Here is a 25,125-nt window from a genome sequence, read left to right on the forward strand (position 1 = left end):
CCCCTCAGCCCGCCGGGCCCGGGCGCCGCCGCTGCCCGCGGGAGGCGCCAGCGGTGCCCGCAGCCCCCGGGCCGGCCCCTCAGGCACCTGCAGTGGCGGCGGCTCCCGCGCTCCGGCCCCGCCGCCGTCCCGCCGCTCTCGGGGCCCCGCGGCACCGCCCGCCGCTGCGGAGCCATCGTGCCCGCCGGCACAGAGCGATGCGCTCGGCCCGCCTCGCCAGCCTGCCAGGGGAGAGCAATCGGCCGCCGAGCAGAAGCGCATCAGGCAAACAGGCAGGAGCAATGCATTACAGAGCCGAAAGCAGCCTCACCGGAACGGAGACACCGCGCCTGGACAGCGCCGAGACACCGGAACCGGGGCAGAGCGACGCGGTCAAGCGCTTTATGCCGGGGCATCCTGGGGTCGGCGGCAGGCCGAAGCAATCGATGCGGACCGGCGGTGCGCAGGCGAGAGCAATCGAGGCCGGAGCGGCGGCATGGCGGCGGGCGGGCCGCGGCGGCGGCTGGTGCACCTGGACATGAAGGGCGCCCCGCCCCGCGCCGCGTACCTGGCGGAGGTGAGGGCCGAGCGGCGGCGGGGCTGGGGCGGCGGCCGCTCCCCGGGCCGCTCACAGTCCTGTCCCGCCCGCAGGTGCTGCCGCTGCTCCGCGCCCTGGGCGGCTCGGGGCTGCTGCTGGAGTACGAGGACACGTTCCCCTACGCGGGGCCGCTGGAGCCGCTGCGGGCCCCGCACGCCTACAGGTACCGGCCGGGGAGGGGCCGGGGGGCCGTCCCGGTGCCGTCCCGGGCCCTGACGCCCGTTCTCCCCCGCAGCCCCGCGGAGCTGCGGGCGGTGCTGGGCCAGGCCCGGGCGCTGGGGCTGGAGCTGGTGCCGCTGGTCCAGACCTTCGGGCACATGGAGGTGAGCGCGGGGTCGGGTGGTTTTGTTGGGAAATCCCTGTCGTTCTCCGGCTCCGGCCCCGCGGTGCCGCCGCGCTGAGCCCCGTTTCCCTCGCCCCGGGGGAACCCCCGGCCCCGCGGTCCCTCCTGCGGTACCAGCCCGGCCAGAACTCGTCCCGTCCTGTGCCACCCGCAGCCAAACTGCTTATATGACCCTGACTCTAATGCCGAGGCCCCACCAGCCGCTCCCATGTGATCCCGATACCAGATTTGTCCATAAGTCCGTGAAAAACTTTCAAAGACATCAAGAGTTCTCGGTGCGATTGTCTTCTGTTCAGCGCCAATGACGGCTTGAGGTCTCACGCTTGTTTGCACCTTTCAAGGCGTCATCAAAAATAGCTTCGATTGAAGTATTGTGTCTATGCGAGGAGTAAGTTAACTCTGCTTTGTGCTGTTAACAATTCATGTCCTCAATTCCATCTATTAGTAGTCATGGAATCATGGAATCATTTCAGTTGGAAGAGACCCTCAGGATCATTGAGTCCAACCATAACCTAAGCTAACTCTGGCACTAAACCGTGTCCCTAAGAACCTCATCTAAACACCTTATGAACCCCTCCAGGGATGGTTACTCCACCACTGCCCTGGGCAGCCTGTTCCAATGCCTGACAGCCCTTCCCAGGATGAATTTTTCCCTAATATCCAATCTAAACCTCCCCTGGCACAACTTGAGTCCTTTTGCCATTTAATTGCTCTTGACTAGCCCTTCAGAATTGAGGAGCTTATTCCCCTAAGCCAGAGGTGTCAAACTCATTTTCACAGGGGACTGTATAAATGTAATTTTAGGACTGTATATATAGTCCTAAAATGACATTTGGCCCTTTGAAGGCAACTGTGAGGCTGATGTGGCCCCCGGGGAAAATGCGTTTGACACCCGTGCCCTAAGCATCATAATGCCTTTGTGCGCACAACAAAATGAATTCAGGATTAGGTTTACATTTGATTTAGTACTTCCAGGCTCCTGGACACTTTAAACTCTTTGCGAGAGTATTTCTATGGCCAAATCAGCTTCTTATTTGTACAATTCATCCTTCTTTTTAATCTACAAGCGAAGAACTGTAGGTTACAAGGATTTGCAAATTTAATTTAATTATGCAAAATTTAATCAGGGAACTATGTTTTCTTATAGGTTGAATTCCTAAAAATCTAATTAAAATCTCTTTAGTTAGTGCTGGCAAAATTGCTCAAGCGTCGAAGGAGATCACATTCCTTGCCTCTAATAAATGCTAAAACTCAGGTTTTAGAAGGACAACTGTTAGCGGGGCGCTGGTGACGCAGCAGGATGCTGCTGTCCCCTTCATTTTGCTGGTGTTCCCTGAGCTCTCCTTTCTCTTGCAGTTCGTGCTGAAGCATAAAGAGTTCACCCATCTCCGGGAGGTGAAGGTGTTTCCCAACGCCCTCAACCCACACAAGGAGGAGTCGCGGGCGCTGGTCAAAGCCATGATCGACCAGGTCATGGCGCTGCACGAAGATGTGAAGTGGTTTCACATTGGATGTGATGAGGTGGGACTTCCCTTGAGCCAGGAATATTGTTTTTGTGTGAGGAATGAAGGTAAGGGCTGAGGCTTCTGCATTCAGTGGCGCCCAGGCCACCTTTGGGTCGGATTTTGGGGACAGAAAACGTCAATTCAAGCCAGTGCAGAAAAGTCGTTTTGGCAGTAAATGATTCCAGTAGCACAGGATGTCATTTGTGTTGATCTGACTGTAACATTGGAAGTCTTGAAAGCAGTTTATTAACATTAACTCAGCATTTGGTTTTAAGTCAAATGAGTATTTAAAGTGAGATATCAATTGGAGATGTTAATTAAGATTCGTGTGAGTTTTGGTGCAAGGTGTTGGCTCATTGTTCTGGCCAACTTATTAAAAGCGAGCCCTTTTATAGTGCTTTTTATTTTCTCTTGGCAGTTTGTCTCCTTGAGGAGGAGAACCTTGAGTTTTCTCCTGTCTCAGAGGTTCTTAGAGCCAGCCCAGCAGCACGCAGGTCCTGACATCCATGGTGATCACTTTAACTGTACAGATAGTTTAGCATTTTGAATCCTGTTGTTTGTGAAGAAGCGGCCAGGTTAGATAGGGACCTGCAAGCTTTTATAAAGCAAAATAATATTTATGTAGAATAAACATGTTTTACATAAAACCTGCTCTCAAACAACAGAGTTTAAATGCATCTCCAGCTTAACAGACCCAAATCTGCGTAGGACCAGTTGTGCTGGGGCCCCTCTTGGATGCACCCCCAAGTCACTTCTAGATTCACATAAAAATGATCTTCCCCAAGAGAGGAACCTCATTTTAGATGATTTAGGACCTTATGGGTTAGTAGATTCAAACTGAGGAAAACTGGTGAGAGCTACTTCAGAGGACAAACTTTCCAAAGACAAGTACCACACACTTTAATCATTCTTTAGATATTTTAGTTTCTCTATGAAAATTCCCTTGTGTGATCCGTTTAGTCAGGGTCACAGTCTCCTACAGACCGATAGAAACACTCACAGTGTCCTCAGCACTCAGAAGTGCTTTTAAATATGCCCACTCGGCGTGTCGTGTCTTTGCAATAGGATTTCAGTATTGTAAGGTTTTGTGACACTGTGCCAAATTCGCTCCCACTGTTCCTATAAAACAAGCCAGGATTATTTGTTTGACATTTCAGGTGTATTACCTCGGCGAAGGAGAGGAATCAAAGCAGTGGCTGCAGCAACAAGGCAACACTCCGGAGAAGCTGTGCTTATCCCACATAAAAGCCGTAGCAAGTTGTGTGGCCTCGTCGTACCCGGCCGTGACGCCCATCGTGTGGGACGACATGCTCAGAGGGATGAGCGAGGAAACGCTGGCAGGTGTGTGACCAGTGCTGGGCTCAGTTGTATTTTGTAGCATACAGTTTAGCCAACCAGTTACAACAGATTTGTTGGCAGATGAAAAATAATACAAAGAAGAAATCTGAGAATATTCAAGATGCAATCCATTAGACTGGAGAGTGGAAACATTTAGACCATGGCTACATCACAGACTTTCTGTACAACTGTGGGCAAGTCTCAACACATGTGCTTTACTTTTCCATCTGGTAATACGGTGACAAACAAAACAGTCGTCGTGCAGTGCTTGCCATCAGTTCTACTTTCTTTACGCATTTAAAAAAGTCTGTGAGCGTTTGTAGTCTCAGCCTAAATTTCTGTGCCTTTCGCTGCCTTCTAATGTCAGTCATTGCTCTGTGCAGTTTCTGGTTCCAGCGGCGCAGACTCGCACGGAGAAGCTGTGGCCCTGTGAGCATCTCTGACAGTGCAGGTGATCACAGTGCATGTCACGAGGAGCTCTGATACTGAATTGTGGGATAGCTCAGTGAGCTGGACATAGTGAGTCTTGGTTCTTGAAAAATAGGAAACTACTGCTAAAATTTGACTAATCCTAACGTAGATGGAATTCCAGCATTTTCAGAGCCACTTTATATGTCTGCTCTAAATAGATCTAGACAACACTGTGAGTAGCCGTGCAATTCCTCCAGCAGTGACTGACCTACTTGTGGCTTTAATAGTGGGAAATCATCCAAAATAAATGCAGATAGGACCCGTGCAGTTCCCACAAGAGCAGCACAGCATCTAGCTAAGCGCACTGTACTGCCACAGGCAATAATGAGCTAAACAAGTTAAAATACTAAATTTCTGTACAATTTACTGCAGCTTCTCCAAAATTTGTTTTTTCATGTTTAAAACTAGTCAGAGAGTTGATTATAAAGGGATTTGAAGCTAAACCTATATCTTCATTTGTGCTTTCAAAGTGTCTTGAGAAGCTCAGCCCTGTGCAAAGGGAGCTGAGACAATCTCTAGCTCAAAAGGTGAATATTTCCTTTGAATTTAGCTGAAATCTTGTGTGTACAGTTGGCAGCACCACCAGTTCAGCCCAGCAGGTATACAGGTAGATTCCAGGGATGAAGGATGAGATGAGCTTGGGATGAATGGGATCTCCAATGAATTGTTGCTGCTGCTCCATATTAGTGGTTTCAGGCTGTCCAAGGACTTGGCGGCCCCTGGCATGTGAACCCCCATGTTCAAACCCCTGGCTGGGCTGACAGGACATGTGGGCACTTCAACTGTACATGAAGAATTCTGGTGACAAGCCGGAGTTAATTCTAGTCTGTTACTGTGTTACTGCACCAATCATATGTGCTGAGTAGTCATTTTTAACTGGCTCTTTTCCACTGCTTAGAACTCTGTTCCTTTCAGAGTCTGGGGTCCCACAGCTTGTGCAGCCCATGATCTGGGACTACGCAGCAGACCTGGACGTGGAGGGCAAAGGTTTGTACTTCTCTGCTGAGCTGCTTAGGAAAAGCAAAGAGCTCTGTTACCTGTTAAGCAAAGTAGCCAAACCAAAATAATATGATTAAAACATACCTTAGTTGGACACAAATTATATTTTTGTTAAATTGCTTTAGTAGCATAAACATAGCCCTTGCTTGATTTCACATAAGAGTTGCTATTATTAATTTTCTTTCTCTGCTTTTGCTTCTCCTATGAAGGACTTGCATCTTTTTGCTGCTTAATTCTTTTCAACAGGGCTATGGAATCACTGATGGGAGATTGAGAGGTTTCTCACAAGTACTGTTACATTAACTCCTTGCATTAAAACCAGTGGGAGCAGATAGCTCTGTATCAAACACCTCTACAAAAGAAGCTTCAAGGCTTCATACGTGTATAGAATTCAAAGGAAAAACTCCTAAAGGCTGCAGTCAGGCATCTAACATGCACACGAATATTTGTTTGTTCAAAGAAGAATCAGTTGTCAGATGTTGCATGTACTGGTTACATACCCATGGTTCTGCACATTGAAGCAATTTAGCAATTCAAGGGGATGGGATATGGTCACTGGGCACATGAAGATAGGAGGGCAGTCAAACAGAGAAACAGGTTGTTCGGAGAGCGTGTCAAATCTCCCGTCCTTGCTAGTGCTCAGAACTTGATGGGGCAAGGCTCAGCAGCCTCTTGTAACTGGACCTGCGTTGCTGTTAATTGGAACATTACAGTCAATGCTTTAAATGGAGAAAAACTTGTCCCCTAAGTGTTCTTTTGTGTATTATTTCAGTGCAGCTCATAGAGAAGTATCGTAGATGCGGCTTCTCCAAGGTGTGGTTTGCCAGTGCCTTTAAAGGAGCTACGGGAGTGAATCAGTCTCTGACACTCATCGGGCACCACTTAAAAAACCATCTTCAGTGGCTGAAAGTGGCAAGCGATAGCCCCGCCGATGTCCTTGAAGGTATCGCCCTGACCGGCTGGCAGAGGTAAGGACCGTCTTTTTAAATGGTTCCGAGGATCCCACGGAAGCAAATTTCCACCCAAAACTCCCCAGGAGGTACAGGGGGGCTGGGGATTTAGAAGGGAACTTTGCAACCTGCAGTCCTGCCTGTTGGTTACTGCTGGGCCTCCCGCTGACCGTGAAGGGCGGATTTCAGAGTTCCAGTCGTCTGCCATGGCGTTAATCAGCAGGAGCGATTGTTTTGGCAGACACTAACCACAGCAGATTGGATTTGAAGGCTGGAATATACTTAGTGCCACGTTGGACTGCTTATAGACAGCACAGTCAATGTATGGTGTATAGCTGAATGTCTAATGTGGGTGAAGTTGCATAAGAGAGACCTTGTTAACGTAGTGAAGGAGCAAAAGGATTTTATGCGACAGGAGGTCTAAGGGAATACGAGAGAGCTGAATTCCAATTTTTGAATCTAATTTGGCTTGAGAAAGTAATTTGGTTCATATCTGTTCTTATTAGTAAAACAGAAACTTAGCATTTCAGAGGTAGATGGTGCCTTCCCTGAGACAAACTGATGTTTTTAAACTTCTTTGAATGTTAGTGATAGAAATATTAACACACCCCCCTTGTTTACTATGTTCTAAACGTAAAATGTCTAATTGGCGGATGTTTTCTTACTTAGGTATGATCACTTCTCGGTTTTGTGTGAGCTGCTCCCTGTGGCAGTTCCATCCCTGGCTGTGTGTCTGCAGGCACTGGAGAACGGTACAAGCACCACTTCATTCTCTCTCAGCTAATCCCTAGCACAAGAGGGAGGTGACTTTGCCCCAAGGTTGGCACAGGCTTATTATATTTTGAGGTGGTTTGACTACCCGATCGAGGTCTGAATTATGAACAATAAATTATACACTTGCATGTTTGCAGTACAGGAGCAAAGCCTTTTGGCCTCAGTATTTTAAAATAGCCATAGTATACTAATCATTTCTTGTATTTTAATCTGTAAATGGTCACAAACTTTGTGCTTATACTAAAAAAAAATTAAGAAGCTGAATTGCTTTTGAAACTGATTTGAAACACTGCTGGTATATCAATGAGATTTAGATCTTGTTTACATGTAAAAATTGTTTTGACTAATTAATGGATCTAGGGCTTGTAAAATACACCCTGTAGTTTCTTGTTTCTTCTCAGGCAGTTGCCAACAGGATTTTTATTTTTGTCTTTCTGCATTTCTTATCTTTAAAATAAGAAACTGCAACCTACCTGTTTTTAACTAAGGCACTAAAAACATTCAGCACCCCGAGTGGAAAGCTCATAGCTACAAGTGCTTTACTTACCACAAGACAGTTGTGTGAAAGACAATGTACTCCTCCCACCCTCAAGTTCTTTTCCTCATTCTAGTTCCGTTTTACCTTTCAAAAACTTCTTGATCCAAAGACAACTACTAAGCCAATGCAGGGTACTCCAGGAAAGTCCTCTTTAAGAACATTTTGGTTATTTAGGCTCCTTTTTACTTCTTTCCGCTGTCTTCTGCCAGGTGGCTATTCTGAAAAGATTAAAGAAAATGTGGAAAAGCTCCTGGGAATGTCCAACCTGGAAACCGAAACGTTCATGAGGTGAAATTGCAGCTGTGGAATTCTGACGCTTCTCAGCGCGTGGTGAGTTCAGAAACTAACGGATCCTCTTTGCACAGCACCGCTCTGGGGACCTTTCCTGGGAGCAACATCCTCACGCTCGTGACGCAAGTGAGTTTCTACCTCAAGTCATCAGTGGATGAGCTGCTTGAAAGGAACAGGTACCGAGGTTTGTGGTGATGCTCTGGCTGGCTGCACGAGTGTAGGGGCTGTATCCGCTCAAAGTGGGGCACAGCTTCAGCAGACTGAAACATCAAGCTCCACATTTCAGGCACCATATATTGACATCTCAGGTGCTTGAAATGAAACTTAAATTGCAACAGGTGATCAGTTATTCTCATCTGCCAGGAACCATCTCTTACAAGATAGTTGTACACTTAAATTTACTTACTCCCTATTTCTTTATGCGTGCAGAAGTTTGGCTAAAGCCCTGTCAGGCTACAAACACACGTCACTGCTGGTTCACAGACTGCTCACGCTAACACTCTTTTTCAGATATGTCACAGGCTGGTTCAGCCCCTACCACAGAAAAAGGAGGATTATTCATCCTATAATAATGCATCACTTCCAGCCAGATGCAGCCAGGTAACAGCACTTATTTTCCATTATAGAGGAAGTAAAGTCTGTTATATTTGGAGCATTCAAGTCCCCAACATTTAGTTTTGAGTCCTTGCCTCTTTGTAAAATTATTTCAGAAGCATCAGCAGAAATCAAACAAGCAGCATTCATAATGTGGTTTTAAACAGAAGAACATGTTTATCTTTGCTTTCTGTTGAACACATTCTTTGAATGCAAGTACAAAATTGGTCTCTGAAGAACTTCCCTTGAATGTGCAGATGCTCCTGTACAGACCTTCCTGCAGCTATTGGCCTCAGTGCAGGATCTCCCACAGCCCATGTTCCAGGCAGGGCTTGGAATAAAACCCAGCCCTGTTCCCTGTCACTGGATGTACTCTTAGAACTTGTCCTAAAGATGATGCTGATTCATGCTAAATGGCTAATTTATACATTTTTTGATAAGGCAACTGCATCCACTCTTCCTGAGTTAAATTCCCAACAAGTCTTACAGTGGGTTTCTGTTACACTTGAAATGTGTTTAGTGTTTTGCTGAGCTCACATTTTGATACGTTAGAAGTCACGGCATAAGTGCCAAGATTAAAGGTGCTTAAACAGCATCAACCTTCTGCCATCTGCCCAAAATCAAGTCCTTTGAGCCCTTATAACAGCTGCTTTTCCTGTAAAGTCATTTCAAGGCCTGTTCTCTCTTTCAAAGGCCTGGTAACCCAGCCCCGCCTTGAGACAGAGCTCACCTGCAAATGTGTTTGTTTCTTCCTTCTGATTTCTGCTCAGCCTGCTCTCCAAGTGGAACGCCGTGGTGCAGGACCTCCGAGCAGCCATGGAGCAAGTTTTCCACCAGTGCACCGTAGAGGAATGGATGGAGGAGAACGTCCACCCCAGCCTACAGAAGCTGCAGCAAGTGGTGGATGATTTAGATGAAGCAATAAAAGCACAAAATTAGGGACATTTCAATTAGTCTTATTCCATGGGAGAACAGGGCTAGTGGGAATCTGCAACTAGTTGTATCGTGAGAGTTTGTCATCTTGAGAGCTGAAGCAAGAATGCGATCAAACAAAAGGGACCTGAAGGCATAAAGGAATTACTTTATATAATAGGCTTCAACTCTTAATTTTCCGGGCTTAACACATCATTGAGCCTTAAATCACCTGCCTTGTATGTCAGATTTGCTCCCCTTGTGTAACAGAATGCAAGAGCAAGTCAAAACTCAGCTGTATTAAAAGGCAGGAGAAAAACCCTATTTCTTCAGTACTTGTAGTAATAGACTTTCTTACATTACACTGACCTGGAGGAGTTCCACAAGGTCTACTGTAGTCAGTAGCCAGCATGTCCTCCCTTTGCAATTTCCACCTAAAAAGTCAGATTTTAAGATACTTTAAACACACTTGAGGTCCTTATGGTCTGTACTGTGGCCCTTTCCTCTTCTAGGTGCATTCAGAGAAGTGTCCTGTTCCATCAGGACAGATCCTTCCACAGCATAGGGAAGTTTTGTTCAATTTTGTTTGAACTACATAAACGCATCCATCCTAAATCCAGCCTTGAGGAGCTTCAGATCAGGGAACTAACGTCCAGCTTTTTGCAGAATTCAGAGCAAGGACCTGCTGTCCAGGTGCTCGCTGGGTGACAGCGGACAAAAGAACCTGGACTGTGACAGTACAGGGCAAGAGGAGCTCATTGCCAATAGTGAAGGTGACACTTGGACTTTGAGGGAAAAGCACCTTAACACATTTTACCAAAGCATCACCTAAGTGTAGTTTTACCCCTGCAGAAAAGCACCATCCCAGTCACTCTAGGGCATCTACTTCACTACGTAAAACCTGAGACTGCAGGTTCATCCCAGTTTGAAGCATGACTAAAGTCTACTGAATACAAGGGGAAAATGCTGCTTTGTTTTAGCTTTTAGTAACATACAGCAATATATTTTGTGGACCTAACTGGAGGATTAAGGTAATTTTCACAAGAGAAAATGAAAGTCTGGTAGTTAAGCACACTACCATGACTATTCAAAATATTCTTTACTTGTTTGCTTCATTTATTGATCTCTTGAAAGTCTTATTTTGGAAGCACAGGTATTGAAATTCTCTTGGAACAGTCTATTATGAGTATAGATACAGAAAGTACAACTGTAGCATTAGAAAAAGTCTTTAACTTATTTAATGGGGGCTACAGGAGTTGGGTCCACATGCAGATTTCTTAAAAAATCAATTGCTGTGTATAACAATTACAAAAGCTACATACCTTGAACTAAAAAGCTTAATTTATTTTACTTTAATAAATCCTTTGGTATTCAAAATGTTTGTGGAAACTTTTTCTTGCATGTGGCCTGTTGGTTTGAAGAGGGGAAAATGTGAATATATTCACCAGTGGCAAGTTGGTTTTATCAGTTTATATGAAATCAAAAGCTGAATCGCTGTAAGAGCAAAACCAGGGTCGGCAAGGAGCCGGGCATTGGGGCCTCCTGTTCTCTGTCCCCCCCATTAATTCCTTCAGCAGATCTGTCCCAAGTGGTAATTTAGACGACCATCAATATTTTAATACCTTTTGATTAAAACCAATTAAGAAAAGACTACAGTGACACAACACAGGTTATCTAAGTTGACTTTATCAATTGATTTTTTTCAAAAAGAGAGACAATATACAAGCCCTTGGTGAAATTCTACTTACAATTTTCAAATGGAAAAGCAATTTCTAAACCTTTTCCAGCAGTATTTCTGCCTCTCAGCAATGTATTACAGCGTCAGAACCAGCACTTTTTATATAGTATGTAAACCAGCTTAGTTCTTGGTATTTGTGTAACTTCATAAATACAGCACAAGAGTCAGATCTCAGCTCTATGGTATAAATATTGGGAATTTTTTGAGACGTGCACAATTGAATCTAGCTACTGGAATATCTCATTTTGTGAGCTATCAGAATATTAGATTATATCTTAGATTATACAACTTTCTCCCTTTGTACAACATGCACTCCAGCTTTGTTCAGGGTGATGGTTCAGGCTGTGATCCCATCCAACCATGAACACAAGTAACTCTGAACCTGCTGCTCAAGTTGAAGCTTCATCATCTGCCAACTGGCATTGGTGATACGATTCTGTTAAAGGACACACTACAAGTGTTGCCATATGGAGCAGGACACTAGATCTAACTTAAGATCTTCTACACACATTTTAAAATCAGATGTAAATCAAACTACAGCTGCCCAGGCTCAAGTTACACAACAACCTGAGATGCAAAAACCTTAAGTACATCTCCTGTAGTACTTTCCTAAGAGTATTTAATTTCCTAACCAAAACTAGTCTTTCACATGATTCCTTTTACTACAAGCCACCTCACATCAGGCACATGTAAGGCTGCATTTACTGGGCCTTTTGATATGCTAGGCCTAGGAGAAGAGAGGAAAACATCCAAAAAAGCCCTCAGCAAAATGGTGAAAAGTGGCAAGAAAAGAGGATCAGAGAGTGAAGTGGAAAGAGAGAGACCAGAACCTGTCCTGAGGTGGCACCTGCTGTTCTGAACGGTTCCTTCAAGCTGCATCACATCACTGAGGAGTCCAATGTTCCCATAACCAAAGCCATGTTAACAATAATTTGCAAGTTAATGTTCCATGCTCAGTTACTGTAAAACATGAAAACCTGGATATGTCAAAATCTGAACTCTCTCCGGCACCTCAAGGTCTTTCTTGTCATAAAGGGCCAAAAACTGACCCCAGGATTTGAGGCTGGGCCTCACCAGTGACCAGTACAGCCTAAATCAAAACACAGCTTATTCCACAGGACATATTTCAAGCTATGTTATACCTCACTAGAGGTCATTCCTGTTTCTAGGGACTCTGAGTTTTCCTTACAGTGTTTTAGTCTTTGTATGCTATTGCATAGTACATAGCTATATACATTACTAACGTCAAGAATGCACAACAAGCTACAGCACGAAAGAGCTCAGCAGAAGTGGGGCAAACAATGCAGCGCAGGATTAGACGTACCTTTCTAAAGCTGATTTAACTGCAAAACCACAGTGTGGTTTGTATCTTCCACGGAATGTTAGCTCTCATGAAAACAGAAGAGAAAGCCAGTATAGCCAAGATTAAATGCAGGCAGTTCTGTCTGTTTCATCCATGGCTGTATCTGTGGGCTCAAGAATATTATGTGAATGCACATCCATACCATGGACTCCCTACAGAGCAGCAGGTACCTGCAGGTTGAGACCTTTTGCTTACCTTATAGCATTAAATGCTCTAGGTTTTTTTCAGTATTTCTTACTATAGGTCCTCAGAACACTTGCCATTCTCATTTTACACAGTGAGGAACAAAGTTCTCCAAATTCCCAATGTCATTCTCCTCTCCAAAAGGAGAATTACCTGGGGAGTATATTAGACTGCATTTAAATGAAGATCTCTCCAGTGTTGTATCCTGCAGTATTTTTCAACAGGTTTGATTATTCTTAGCAGAATAAAAGCCAAATTTACCTAACTGCCTGCAACCTAATTTCCCATATTCGTACATTGCAGCTTCCCAATTCCCATGACACGGGGTGGGGATTGAAAGACACATGATTCACCCACAGAATGAGAGAACTTCACAAGTGTGTCTATGGGCAGAGCTCTGCTTCCATACCTGATGTGATTACAAGTTTATTTCCTTATTTAACAGTAACAGACCCACTTCTGCACTGCAGTCCAGCTGCATCACCAGCCATCTCCACAGTACAGTCCAGGGACCCTCTCCAATGGACATTTGTCCCCCAGCTCACACACTGGGTCTGAACTGCTGAAGTGAAATCTTGGTACAACTTGTTCTTTGGTCAGATAAGTGTGTGTTTAGTTTCAGACACAGCTGGAACACAACAGGACAGAGCTGCTGCTGAGATCTCAAAGTTTTCTCTTCTGTAGAGGTAGAATGCTTTGAAACAGAAGGCAGGTTAAATCAGGAAGAAACTGCTCTCAGAAGGTATTTACTGCTGGCCAAATGTGAACACAGATCACACAGTTATCCTGTACCACATTCACATCTCCTAGAAATAACTGAGTAAATATTTTCTAATTCAGGTCTTAGTACCGCACAATTCCTAAATAAAGCCCAGTGACCTTTAATATGAGCAGTTTCAGCACACTGAAGGAACTTTCAGCTATTTACAACTTTTTTCTTGTACTGACATGTCAATACAGGCACGATGTTTAGTTCTAGACAGAACATGCTAACTAACAGAGGTAGCTTTTACTTCAAAAAGTATCTTGGAATATTGATATTTTAACCATTTGTGAAACCATTGGTCAGAACACAAGACACTGTACACACAGAAAACATTCGGTCTATCCCAGCTATCTTAAAAACATTATTATTTAGCACTTTGGTGTCATTTCAAGTGAGGAAATACTAAGCAAATCTAGGCTGCCATGTTGTTTGACATCAGTCTTTTTCCCTGCCTAAAGTAACAGATGTGCTTTTCTTCCTTTCTAAAATAGTAATTGTTAAGGTGTAGAAAAAGGTTATTCTATCCTGGGATAGCCTATGCCCAGAAGTTAAGCAGAAGAGCATCAAGCTAGAACATCCCAAAGATACATTCTGTGATCTGGAATCATCAAGTGATCATTTTTTGTTTACTATTTATGGCTCCTTGACAAGTCCAAGAGAATTAAGACAACATAATGAGTTGATCACTCTGATGTGTCCCATTCCAAGGCAGATACCAGTGGAAATTAACGTTTCAGTGACTAATGGTAAATCAGTAGAAGAGAATATAAAAGTGCCACTATCCTGCAAAACCCAGTTGCATATATTAAGCTGCTTAAAACCAATTCAGCAAGATATTCAATCACATTCCCAGAGAATCCTCAGAACATTGTGCTATGAGTTCCAAATGCAGCTCTTCTACATTTCACATACTGTACCTGCAGCAGATGTTTGCAGTAGGTGGAACTCTACATCTGTGTCTCCATTAATGGGAATGCAATAAATGACTTCAAACCAATTCGCTAATAAATAACTACTCCTAGACAAGTTTGATGAGCTGACAGTTCAAAAACCAGCAATGTCCACATGCAAGACCAAGTCAAAGGAGCAAATAAAACAGAATTTGCTTTGGACTCTACAACAGCAATACTGGGAATGTGGATATTGAAGCAGTTTAAAAAGTATGCCCTATAAGGGATCCCTCCTGCTATAAATGCACATATAGAGAAATGCCCAGGTCAAGACTGAGGGATTTCTTTTTCCGAAGAACAATCAGTATACTTTCCAGATGCTCGAAAACCTCTGCTTTCTTCAGCTCATGGTGACCACTAATATTTATCCTGTGGTTCATCTGCATCACTACCCTCCGTTTCACTGCTCTGAGAGAGATCTTGTTGGCTCTCTACTCTGTCCAGTCCCAGAAAACTAGTAATGAGTTTGGCAACTGCTTGCACATCGCTGTGGAGAAGAAGAAATAATGTACGAGTTAGTGGAATTGTGGTGTTGACAAGGCAAGAACAGGCACACTAATTATTGCAAATAAGTGTTTGAAGCGCCAGTCAATATATGGCATAGTGTGACTGACAACATCCCACTTGTGAAGGCCTATCAAGCCAGGCCATTACTTCCACATCAGAACAACTCAATCCTTTTCCCACAGTCCCTGCTGCAGGATTCCTTATTATCGATACTTAAAACAAATCCCCTGTTAGCTGACAAATACAGCGCATGCCTGCAAAATAGAATGAATCCCCTCTGCCATTGCACAGCTGAGCTAGTAAAAGTAACTACAGCAGACATGCAGCACTAAAGGGATCTTAGAGATCTAAATATGATTAGTATCCTAATGAGAGACAGCGTTACCTACATGTCTGCAACAGAAAGCATTAAAGGGTTTTAAAAAGTTAAAACTGAGTATCACAAGGTCATATCAGCAAGTATGAAAATGGAGCCGAGTCTCAATAGTTGGCAATGACTGACCCATGTGACTGGCATTTCCCACCTTACACATTTTAATTTAAAGAAGTCCACACCGCACCTTCTACAGCTGAACACTGCGCTCTGAGTCAGGGGGTGTGAAAATCCAGTGACGAATCGCAGCACGACCAGGTAACCCTTCCCAAAATACCGCACTGTCTCCTCTTCCACGTTCACGTCTCGGATCTCATTCAGCAGAGCCACCACTGCAAACAGATGCAGAAAACAAAGTGGTCAATTAGCAAACAGCGAACTCTGAGTGCTGCCACTAGTGACTGGGACTCTGCTCTAGCACTATTGCTCCCATCCCATGCAGCTGGGGCAGCCCTGCAATGGCAAATAATTGTTGAGCTATCCAGGCAAAACAGGCAAGGAGAGACTATAGCACATATTAGCTGGTATAGGTCCTAATGAACTGTCTCCCAGGAACCAGGGGCCATTAGCTTATTACTTACGTTTCCCACTTATTTTAATGTCAGTTTTCACTATTTTTTCTGTACAGAATAGGTAAACAGGTGTTAGGTTCACCAAGATTGAATACTGAAAGGTTTAACTGTTCAGAGCACCTGCTGATCTCTGCACCCCCACATTAACAGTACTTGAAACAGATATTACCAAATAATCCCTCAGGAAGAGACATGCTCAGCTCCCTAACACATGAACACCCTAAAGAAAAGTTTAGAAACATTAAACATCCTGCTGTCCACATCTCTTATCTTTCATCTCCAAAATGAACTGTTTAAAAATTAATTCAGCTTAAGAACATTCCATTCTCACCGTACCAAGAGCTGGTTGGACTTAGACTGGCAAGTAGAATTAAAAAAGTATCTGACACTGAAGAGGATCCTAGCTGAGTTTGCAATGGAGCTCTGCCTCACCGCAACTCAACCCAAGCACATCCTGTACTTTAACTTCTGTTACTCCAACAGGAAGCTCAAAAGAAATTAGATTCTGCATTAAGCTGAGCCTGCTGAATATGCTGGTTTAAATGCATATTATATATCTACAAGATACAACATGCCTGCTTGCATACGATAGCTAAAGCTTTGCCTGCTACCAAAGCCAGATTCGATTATAGAAATCTTAAGCCCTGGCCCAAAATTTAAGTTTTTCCAGCAGTCCCACCTGCAAGCAGGTTAGCCAAGGGAAATACAGACCTGCACAGGAACATCCCAAAGAAATGGCTCAGACTATTCCAGAAAGCAGCCTCTAAGTTCAGTTACCTTGGATGAAAATAACTAACAAGATGCATTCAGCAATCTAACCTGAAAAAGCATTTGGGTCCTAAGAGGCTGATTATTACATCTGCTGTTTGGGAACAAAGCAGATCTGGAAACAGATGTTACTCATTTAAATACAGAACTCCAGAGAAGCTTATTAAATAGGCATGTACGCATTTATTCTGTGTGCCCACCACACATCCTACCACAAATACTGCTTTCTCACCTTGTTCATTGCCTCCTTTTGAGAAGGTCAGTATTTTCTTGTAAAGATTGAATGTTTTTAGGCAGACTGTTCCTTTTTTCTTATCAAATACAGCTTCCTGTAAAATGGAAAAATAAAAGTAAAGATGTTCTTAAAAACACCATCAGTAGCTGTGCTTCAAAGTAAAATAAAAATAGCTATATGGGAAAATAATCTGGGTAACAGAAAAATACATTGCTATTTTAGAGATATTCCTCTGTTGTAGGACTGCAAAAATCACAATCTTGCTCTGGGCTTTACCAGAGGCTTTACTGTGTCTCCGCATCACTTCTAAAAGGAAGTTCAAGCAGGTTTCACTGCCCCTCTGGCCACATTCCTTATGCAATATAACTTTGTCTGGAATCAAATTTGAACACTAAACTTGGAGCTCCTGTAATTTTCACTTTGGGTGTGTGCATTTGGCTGACAGTATAAGCACAAGGTGAACGTAGTTCTAGTTACTCTTATCATTAACTCCAACTTCCAGTGTCATGCTACACAGGCCAGGCTCACACTAGATTAAACATATCCCTGACAGTCGATGAAAAGAGAATGTCTCATATGTGTGGGTTATTATTCTAGTAGCAACTTGGGGCAGTACAGTGACAAGCCTGTAGAGAATCATTTTGGCTGGAAGAGACCCTCAAGATCATCAAGTCCAACCACTGACCCAACTCTGGCACTAACCCCTGTCTCCAAGAACCTCCACATAATGGGTCATTCCTCTCAGTCCAACTCCCAAGAACTTGACACCCACACAATTATAAACTGGCTTCAAACACACCTCTCTTTTCCCTGTGGAAAACAGCTGAGTAGCCCAGAAGGTCAGATTTGCCCTATTTAATGGTCATTAGCTGAAACAGCAAGTGCAAGATCAAGTTGCAGCAGCTGAAGCTGCTGTTCTTTCTCCCTCCTTTAAACAAGAGGAAGAAAAGGCCACAAAACAGTTTGGGTCAAGTCTCCCCGTAAAACACACTCTGTTTAGTTTCACGTTTTCATGTTTGTGTAGTGCAAGAATTATTGCCCTAATTCCAGTCCTAGTATAGTAACCCCAAAGGATTTCCTCTAAACCAAAAGTGTAACTTGTCTGTTTGGACTGAGCAAGTGCACGAGGCTGCTGGAATCAGCACCTGCCAACTGCTCCTGAACCAGCACAACCTCACGTCCCAAATTCAGCATCTTACCTCCCACTGCTCCAGATTCTGTGCTGCCACAAAGAAACACCCGGCCACATAGAAGAGCTTCCATGCCAAGCTGTCTGAACAATACAAAAAAAAAAAGCAAAAAACCACAAATGTAGGAGTTTTCTTTTCCATCCTTGGAATTCAAACAGTTTTAAAAGTAGCATGCTGCCTTTAAAGGCACAAAAGGAAAAAAGGTTTCTGTGATGCAACATGATGCCTTTAGTTGTAATGCAAGCTAATCTACAGCTCTCTCCCAGGATAAAATATATAGGAACTCTTCACATATTTTTCAAATCTACACTGGGCTCCAAACCATGCAGAACAATAAGCATGTAGATTATTGGCAAGGTTGTAACACCATTACACATCTCTCTCTCCCCTAAAAGCAAAGGCATCTTAAAAGGCATCCACAAAACTTTCAATCTGCTCTCAACCACCAAATATTTGTGCTGCAGAGGAGAAGGGTGAGGGATAATGCAAATTCACTGAAGCAAACATGTTTCTTCATACAAGGAAGCAGTCGGCCCTCTCAACAAACAAACATTTGCATTTTATGTCCTGGAAATGTTTACATATAGCAGCCTAAGCAATTTGCTTACTCAGGCTCTTACTGAGAGCAGAAGCATGCTCAGTATTGTTTCAGAGAACTGTTGCAATGGTTTTAAGAAAGCTGATATAGCTGCCAGCTCAAGTAGCTTTCACTGGACTTTGCTCTTAAAATAAAAATGCATTTATTATATTGGCAGTATATTCCTACGCACTATTAAGTATTAAAATTTGATGTTAACAGGATGCAGCAAGAGAATCCCAGGACAGCCTGCAGGATAAATTCCACAGATGGACAGACCTGGCATTTGGTGCCATCAGCTCTATTGCGAGAGCCAGGCAGCAGCTGTCTGCTCTCTAAAGGTGTTTTTATGAGTAACCTCTGCCAGTGATGATTTCACAGTTTCCAGAGATGAGAGCACTTCCAGCAAAGGCAAGCTAATAATTTCATTATGGTGGCAAACAATTATTTTACATCTTCTCAGGAGAGCTGTGAGGACTAGCTAATCACATTTACAAAACACACTGAGTACAAAATGCCACAGAGTACTAAGTATCATTATTACAAATACTCTTGCAAATGGAAAGAGAGGCTGAGTAAGAAATAGAGCATTAAACATGGTAAGTCATACACAGGCAGCAATTATTATTGGATTTTAATATTCACACCACAAAGTGTGATAAGTACCTACACCGCCTTTGTAAGGCCAGAGAGGAGTTATCAGCATGAAAAGCAGATTAAGCAATAAACAGCTCTTCAAAAAAAATTATAGGCCATTACCTGCACTATAATAAGCAGCAGCCAAGCCTATGGAGGCTATTCCTAGGATGAGAAGGGAGAGAATTAGGACAAACAAGCAGCTCAAACCATCTAAAATTCCCTGATGAAAAACAGGAATAATCACAAGTGTGTCACTTGTTAAAAAACACACAAATGTGATAGCAACATTGATCACTGTATGAAAGAGTCAGTTATTTTCTTCTCTGAACTCAGTACAAAAACCCCTCCCATTCTGCAAAGATGCTAGAAGAACAGTGGCTGAGGTTGGGAATAAAAGGTTGTGACAGAACCTGTAACTGAACTTCAGAGGGACTCTCAATCTAACCAGCACAGCATCCTTCCTATGGAGCACAGTATGACTGTGAGCATGCTCGCACAAACACTACTGACAGTTATTTTTCCCCCCCTCTATGTGCTCTATGCAGTCAAAAGAAAACTTCCGCAGTGAAGTTGTGTCAGAGCTGCCGGCTCCTTTCCCCACTGAGGAGGAAGCAGCAAAGTGCCTCTTGCCCCAGTGGCTGCTGCAACTGCCAAGATCTCATCTCAATGAGAACTTGACAAGACATCACTGAAAGCAATGAAACCTTCTCAAGTCACCTCAATGAGCTCCACTCAGCTAGAGAGCAGGATAAAGCTGCATTCTCCTCACCAGCTCTCTGTGTGGCCCTACAAAGTACCACTCCATTTTTTCTGTATATTCAGTGGTGTTTAAAAACAGACGCCTTTCAGAACACCCTGCATAACTTCCTATTTCATACACAGTGTCCTTAAGAGTTCACTGCCAGCCACACACAAGATCTAACCCCAGCATCGCTCCACTGCAGGTTTTTACGTTTCTGAAAACCTAGATGTTTCTCAATGTAAGTATGCACCCCCTTCAGAAGCTTCACATTTACATTGCTATACAGCATATAATAAACTTTCATTTTCTTGATCTCTCAGGACTCCCTTAAAATTCTGTCCACGAGCCTCTGAGGTTCTGCAGAAGACAGATCAAACAATTATCAGTCCCACAATGAAACTACCACACTGAGGAGGAGACTCCAGACTCATTTAGTGACTACTCTAAAAGAGAAGCTCAAAGCCTGATGATTTCTGTTCCTGAATGAAAAATGCCTGACAGACAGACATCTCTTGTTAGAGGCTCTTTCAGGAATTTATTGTGTGACCCCCATCCCCCTAAGGCAAGCTCTGAAATAGACTGAGTAATATTATGGTCTTACCAACAAAAAGAGACCAAGATCGGATCCCTGGTGACCTCTTTAGATGAAGATGGGAACTTGTGCGGTTTTCAACCAACATGTACATCTTCAGAAGAAACTCCCAACAGCCCAGTCTGACTCATGAAACCTCACTGGACAAAAAAAAAAAGATAAGTAAGAATTTAGAATCATTGCTGATCTCATCCCAGCCCAGCAGTACCAGTGTCACATAATGCCGTATATGGCATTCTCATCTTCAAGCCAGCTCAAGAATAAACCCAGGAGTTTCCAACAAGTATGTTTGCCTCTCCCCAACAAGACCATGCCTTCAACCTAGACAGAAGGTAACAGCATAGATTAAAAAAAAACATGTACTAATTAAAAACAGTTAGAGCCGGGCAATCCCATGCAACATTTTCAGTAAGATTTTACTACTGACAGCATAAAACTGTTTGAATTCTGGCAAGATTGTGAGCTCCAGCGCAAAACCCAATCCTACACTGATACTCTCAGCATAAGCGTAACAACTGGTTTGTACAAGACGCAAGAAGCATATGAGGACCCAGCTGGTCTTTCAGAATTGTCACCAGAGAATGGACAAGCCGCTTACTGCTTGTACAGACTGGCAGAGACACATGTTATTAGGAAGACCACAGTCCAGTAAAAGCAAATGGGAAATGAAAGCATGTGCTAAGTATTGTGTCATAACATTAGCAGGGTGCAGCTGGCCTTAATCAAGGATATCTTCTAGTTGACTTTTCTTTGTTTGTTGTTTGGTTTGGTTCGTTTGCTTTTGCATGTGTGGGGGTTTTTGTTTGGTTGATTTTCGCTTTTATTTTCTTTTTTTGTCCATGTGTTGCAGCCTTGACACCACCTAAGGCAGAGGATTTTAAGCAGACTTCCCCAGAAGGAATTTCTACAAAGGAAATGTACTTATCTGATGGGTGTGATGGAGCTCAGTATCTGCAAAGCTCTCTGGGGACTGCAGGAGTATTAAACAGCTCCTTTACTGACAAATACAATGAACACCAACACCTATTGACTTGGTACTTTAATCACTCAATAGCCAACTCTTCTGCCCACAGAGGAGTTGGTAGGAGGCTGGCATTAAGCTGTTGCCAGCTGCCCGTTATAACAGGCTTCCAGAAGACCAGCAACATTCAATTAGTTTTTTAATAACCATAAAAAACATTCAGAGAGTACACTGAGGCGCATCCAGGCTCTTATAGAAGAAAACTACACAACTTTTAGTCCTTTAGTCATCTTGCTGTTCTTAGATACTACATGACACTCCTGCAATTCTGCATGGACTGGCTAGTTTAGATACACAGCTCCAGAGGATTTTTTCCATTTAATAAAGCAAATTTAGTCAAGTCTTTTCAATTAAACAAAAAAAAAAAAAAAAACAAACAACCCTATGACTTTGATTTTAATCTCTTAGCAGAATGTCTGAGACAATCTGAAACTGAAAGAGAAAAAGCTACTTATGCACAAGACACACTCCATCTCCTCCGGATGTCAAGCATCAAATTTTAATTTTCAAATCACTCCTCTGAGTTGCTTTCAATATATTAGAAAATATTTCTGTATGTACGAAGCCTTTTCCTGCCTGCAATATAAAAAGTATCAACAAGGTATCAAATACATAAAGATCGCTGCAGAAACCTGAGTGCACTTCACAACCACCACACCCCACTTCCAACATAACTCATATACACACCAGTTAAATCAATTAACGCAAGCTTTGATGTCTCTCACCCTCCATACTCACTCAGTGCAGTTCAACCATGCAAATACCAGGTCTAGTTTAAAGATGGACACTCAATGGCATTGTCTCTTACAGAGGCGCTTGCTTGCAAGACAGGTGCCGCAGGGAATAAAAAGCAGCAAAGCAGCCTCTTACAGTTACACTTAATAAGTCATAAATGTGCCTTTAAGTAAGTACGAGAGTTTTACTGTGGCCATTTTATGATTACAAAGAGTGTGTGTTTCCCTGGCTGCTTATTTCACTTGAATTCGTTGGGTTTGACATTAAACCGATCTTCAGCACCAAAATAAACACTCACGTACCTCCCCAAGCTCCCGAGGTGGGATGAAAACAAAAGGTGCCTGAACGAGAACCCCGAAAGTTTCACAACCAATATCTATCGAATCAGGACCACCCACGGGTCAATTTTCTTTACCTGCCTCCCCGTGACACCCCCGCTCCCTCACACTGAGCATCCCCGTGTGGAAACGCACCGCAGCGTGCTGACGAGGCCGACACAAACCTCGGGCTCTCTTCCCCCACGCGTGGGGAACACCAGACCTTTCGCGTTAGCTCCCGGCCAACAGCACCACCCCTGACCCGCTCCTCGGGAGCTCCTGCTCGGTGGGGCCGCCCCACCACACCGCGCTCCCCCTCACAGACCGGTACCCCTCAGCCCGCCCAGTACCTGCCTGGCGGCAGCACAGACACCCTCTGAATGAAACAGGTCAGCCCCACGGCTCCACTTGCTGCCCCCGCCCCACAGAGCAGCCGCTGGGGTGCGCCGGCGCGACGCGCGGATTGATGAAGGAGCGGACGCGCCGGCGGCCATTTTGGGTGAGGGCAAAACAGTGGATAAATAAACCGCCCCGCCCGCTGGCGCCATCTCTCAGGCTTCATGTGCGAGGGGGGAAGGAAGAGCCTCGCCCAAGATGGCGGCGCGCTGCCCGGAGTGAAGATGGCGGCCAGGCCTTGGGTGCTGCCTGAGTAAGAGCTTTTGGTGTGTCCTAAAGTTGTATGGCTTTAACTGTATTAAAAAAAGCGTGTGTTGGCAGAAATAATAATAATTTAAGGCAATGTATTTTGAGATAGCTATTTTAGCTATGAATGGAATCCTGAAAAAAATGCTATTTTTCAAAACCTATGGGGGGATTATAAAGCAGAAATAACAGTGATAATCATATGGGTTTAACGTTGATGTAGTGACTTTTCATTAATTGGATATCAACTGAAGGCTTGAGTTTGGAAAATCTGTTGTTGAAGAGGAAAGTTTCTAATTCACTTGAAAAACTGACTTTTCCTGTTGTGGACAGAGGGGTTACATTTGAAAAATCCTTTGTGTTTCTAGTTCAGTTAAACATCATTAACCTGTGAAAACTGTTCCTGTTCCATCTGTTAGAGCAACTGCTCATGTTACCTTTGGGATAAAATGGGTGAAGTGTGGACACCTGTAGTTTTGCTGAGCTTCTTAAATTTCCTTTGTGTGAGATAATGTATAACTTCATCAATAAATGATATTTGGTTCTCAGTTGTACAGAAATACAGTCCTTCCTGGATGACATAGTGAATGTTTGCATTATTCCCTAATCTGAATCCAGATACACCAGAGTGTTTGCCCAAGGCCATAACATGGATGAAGTTTGTTCAGCTGTTCCTGAACATTGCTTTTGGTGAAAAATAACTGAGTTTTTGAGCAGATAGTGTGTTTTATAACAGTACAGGGTGAACTATTTGAAGATGGGGGGTACCTCTTGGAGTTCATAGTATGGACTTAACTGTAAGTAGCAGAAAATACAAACTGATCTGCAATTTTGGTGTGTAAATATCCTAATGGGAAAAGGTTGTAAGAAGCTGGCAGGATGAATTGGGGGGTGTGAGTCATGAGGTACCAGCTGCTGGACTTAGATAGAAAATAGGAAGTAGTAAGTATCATGTGTTCTCAGCCCAACTGGGCAGCTGACTGAATCTTCTGGGAAGAAATGTAATGTAATGTAAGAAATATATGTCTAAGCAGCTGTCAGTCAGTTTTTACAAGCAGCCAGTTTCTCTGGAAATCAAATGTTAAGCTAATTTGAGTGATACAAGACAAAAGATTTCTCATGCCTCAGACAGAGTGAGATAAGAAACTTATCTGTCCCCTCCACTCAGTATAAACCACACAGCATATCACTGGTTTATGTTATAATCTGCAAAAATATTAACTACTCTATACTTCTCCAGTTCTGCAAAGACTACGGTAGAATAGCTTGATGTGACTTAATTTAATTATGAAGTTAGAAGTTATTTCACCTATGGGAACACCTCACACACACAATCATGTGTCCAAACTGGAATATGGTGAGGATGCTTGTAAGCTTCTGGTATTGATTAATGATTTTTTACACCTTTATTATTGCAAATTATCTATGGATTTTACACCAGCACTTTGAAGTAGGTAGGTGGCATTATGCCTACCAATAAAAAAGGAAGAAGAAACATGTTGTTAAAGCGTGGTCTTGGACTTAAAGAACAGTATCAATTCCAAAGCATGTTGCTGCAGAAACAAAAACTATTTGCTAGAAGAAACGTTCAGAAATATGTAATTGACTATTTGTGAACTTCTTGCTCAATAATATAAAACTAGATTTTTTGTAAGGCATTGTATAGTAAATATACTTGTAACTTCTAAGTCATTGATCGGAAAACAAAACCATGCAGATATAACAGAACTGGCCTTTATTTTACATTAGTTTGGCACTACCCATATTTCTGATGCTTTTTCCTAATTTCAGACTGTTTTCATACATATTCTTGATTTTGAGCAGTTGGTTGGAAAGCGCCACCAGCCCAGCGGTGCTTTGTGGCTGGGCTGGGTTGGCTCCCATTGCGCTGTGTGGGAGCCCACGGACCTCCACGGGAACACT

General features: G+C 43.5%; 3 protein-coding genes across 6 annotated transcripts in view; 1 reads left to right on the plus strand and 2 right to left on the minus strand.

The window, feature by feature from the left end:
• The window catches only part of OGFOD3 (2-oxoglutarate and iron dependent oxygenase domain containing 3), a 38,677-nt gene extending 38,467 nt beyond the window's left edge, over window positions 1-210 (minus strand). For both annotated transcript variants that reach the window (XM_082067375.1, XM_082067374.1), the window contains exon 1: window positions 88-210. In XM_082067375.1, coding sequence (XP_081923501.1) covers window positions 88-176 — 89 coding nt within the window. In that variant the 5' untranslated portion in view covers window positions 177-210. The remainder of the gene's footprint in view (window positions 1-87) is intronic.
• On the plus strand, window positions 198-10,810 carry HEXD (hexosaminidase D; the record flags this gene model as incomplete). The annotated part of the gene is given in 13 exon segments (XM_082067356.1): window positions 198-300; window positions 303-556; window positions 631-740; window positions 813-900; window positions 2,277-2,441; window positions 3,583-3,766; window positions 5,150-5,221; window positions 6,006-6,201; window positions 6,853-6,935; window positions 7,705-7,783; window positions 7,861-7,962; window positions 8,297-8,386; window positions 9,151-10,810. Coding segments are annotated over 13 exon segments (1,695 nt in total). The 3' UTR covers window positions 9,320-10,810.
• Window positions 10,811-10,960: 150 nt separating this feature from the next.
• Window positions 10,961-23,066, minus strand: CYBC1 (cytochrome b-245 chaperone 1). Of its 3 annotated transcripts, XR_014185557.1 has the most exons (8): window positions 22,911-23,066; window positions 20,497-20,627; window positions 19,274-19,315; window positions 17,947-18,020; window positions 16,745-16,841; window positions 15,324-15,504; window positions 12,589-14,779; window positions 10,961-12,496 (listed from the first exon to the last, which is right to left on the minus strand). XR_014185557.1 is itself a non-coding variant. In XM_082067383.1 (7 exons), exons 2-7 carry the CDS (start codon window positions 20,579-20,581, stop codon window positions 14,650-14,652), a joined length of 609 nt encoding a protein of 202 aa, XP_081923509.1. In that variant the 5' UTR covers window positions 20,582-20,627; window positions 22,911-23,066; the 3' UTR covers window positions 10,961-14,649. The 3 variants fall into 3 exon arrangements, 2 of the variants coding, with proteins under 2 accessions (XP_081923509.1, XP_081923510.1); XM_082067383.1 differs by having other exon boundaries at window positions 10,961-14,779; XM_082067384.1 differs by having other exon boundaries at window positions 10,961-14,779; window positions 15,360-15,504; window positions 22,911-23,065.
• Window positions 23,067-25,125: the final 2,059 nt, after the last annotated feature.

This window comes from Streptopelia decaocto, assembly GCF_964273445.1.
Source record: "Streptopelia decaocto genome assembly, chromosome: 16".
Lineage (NCBI taxonomy): Eukaryota > Metazoa > Chordata > Aves > Columbiformes > Columbidae > Streptopelia > Streptopelia decaocto.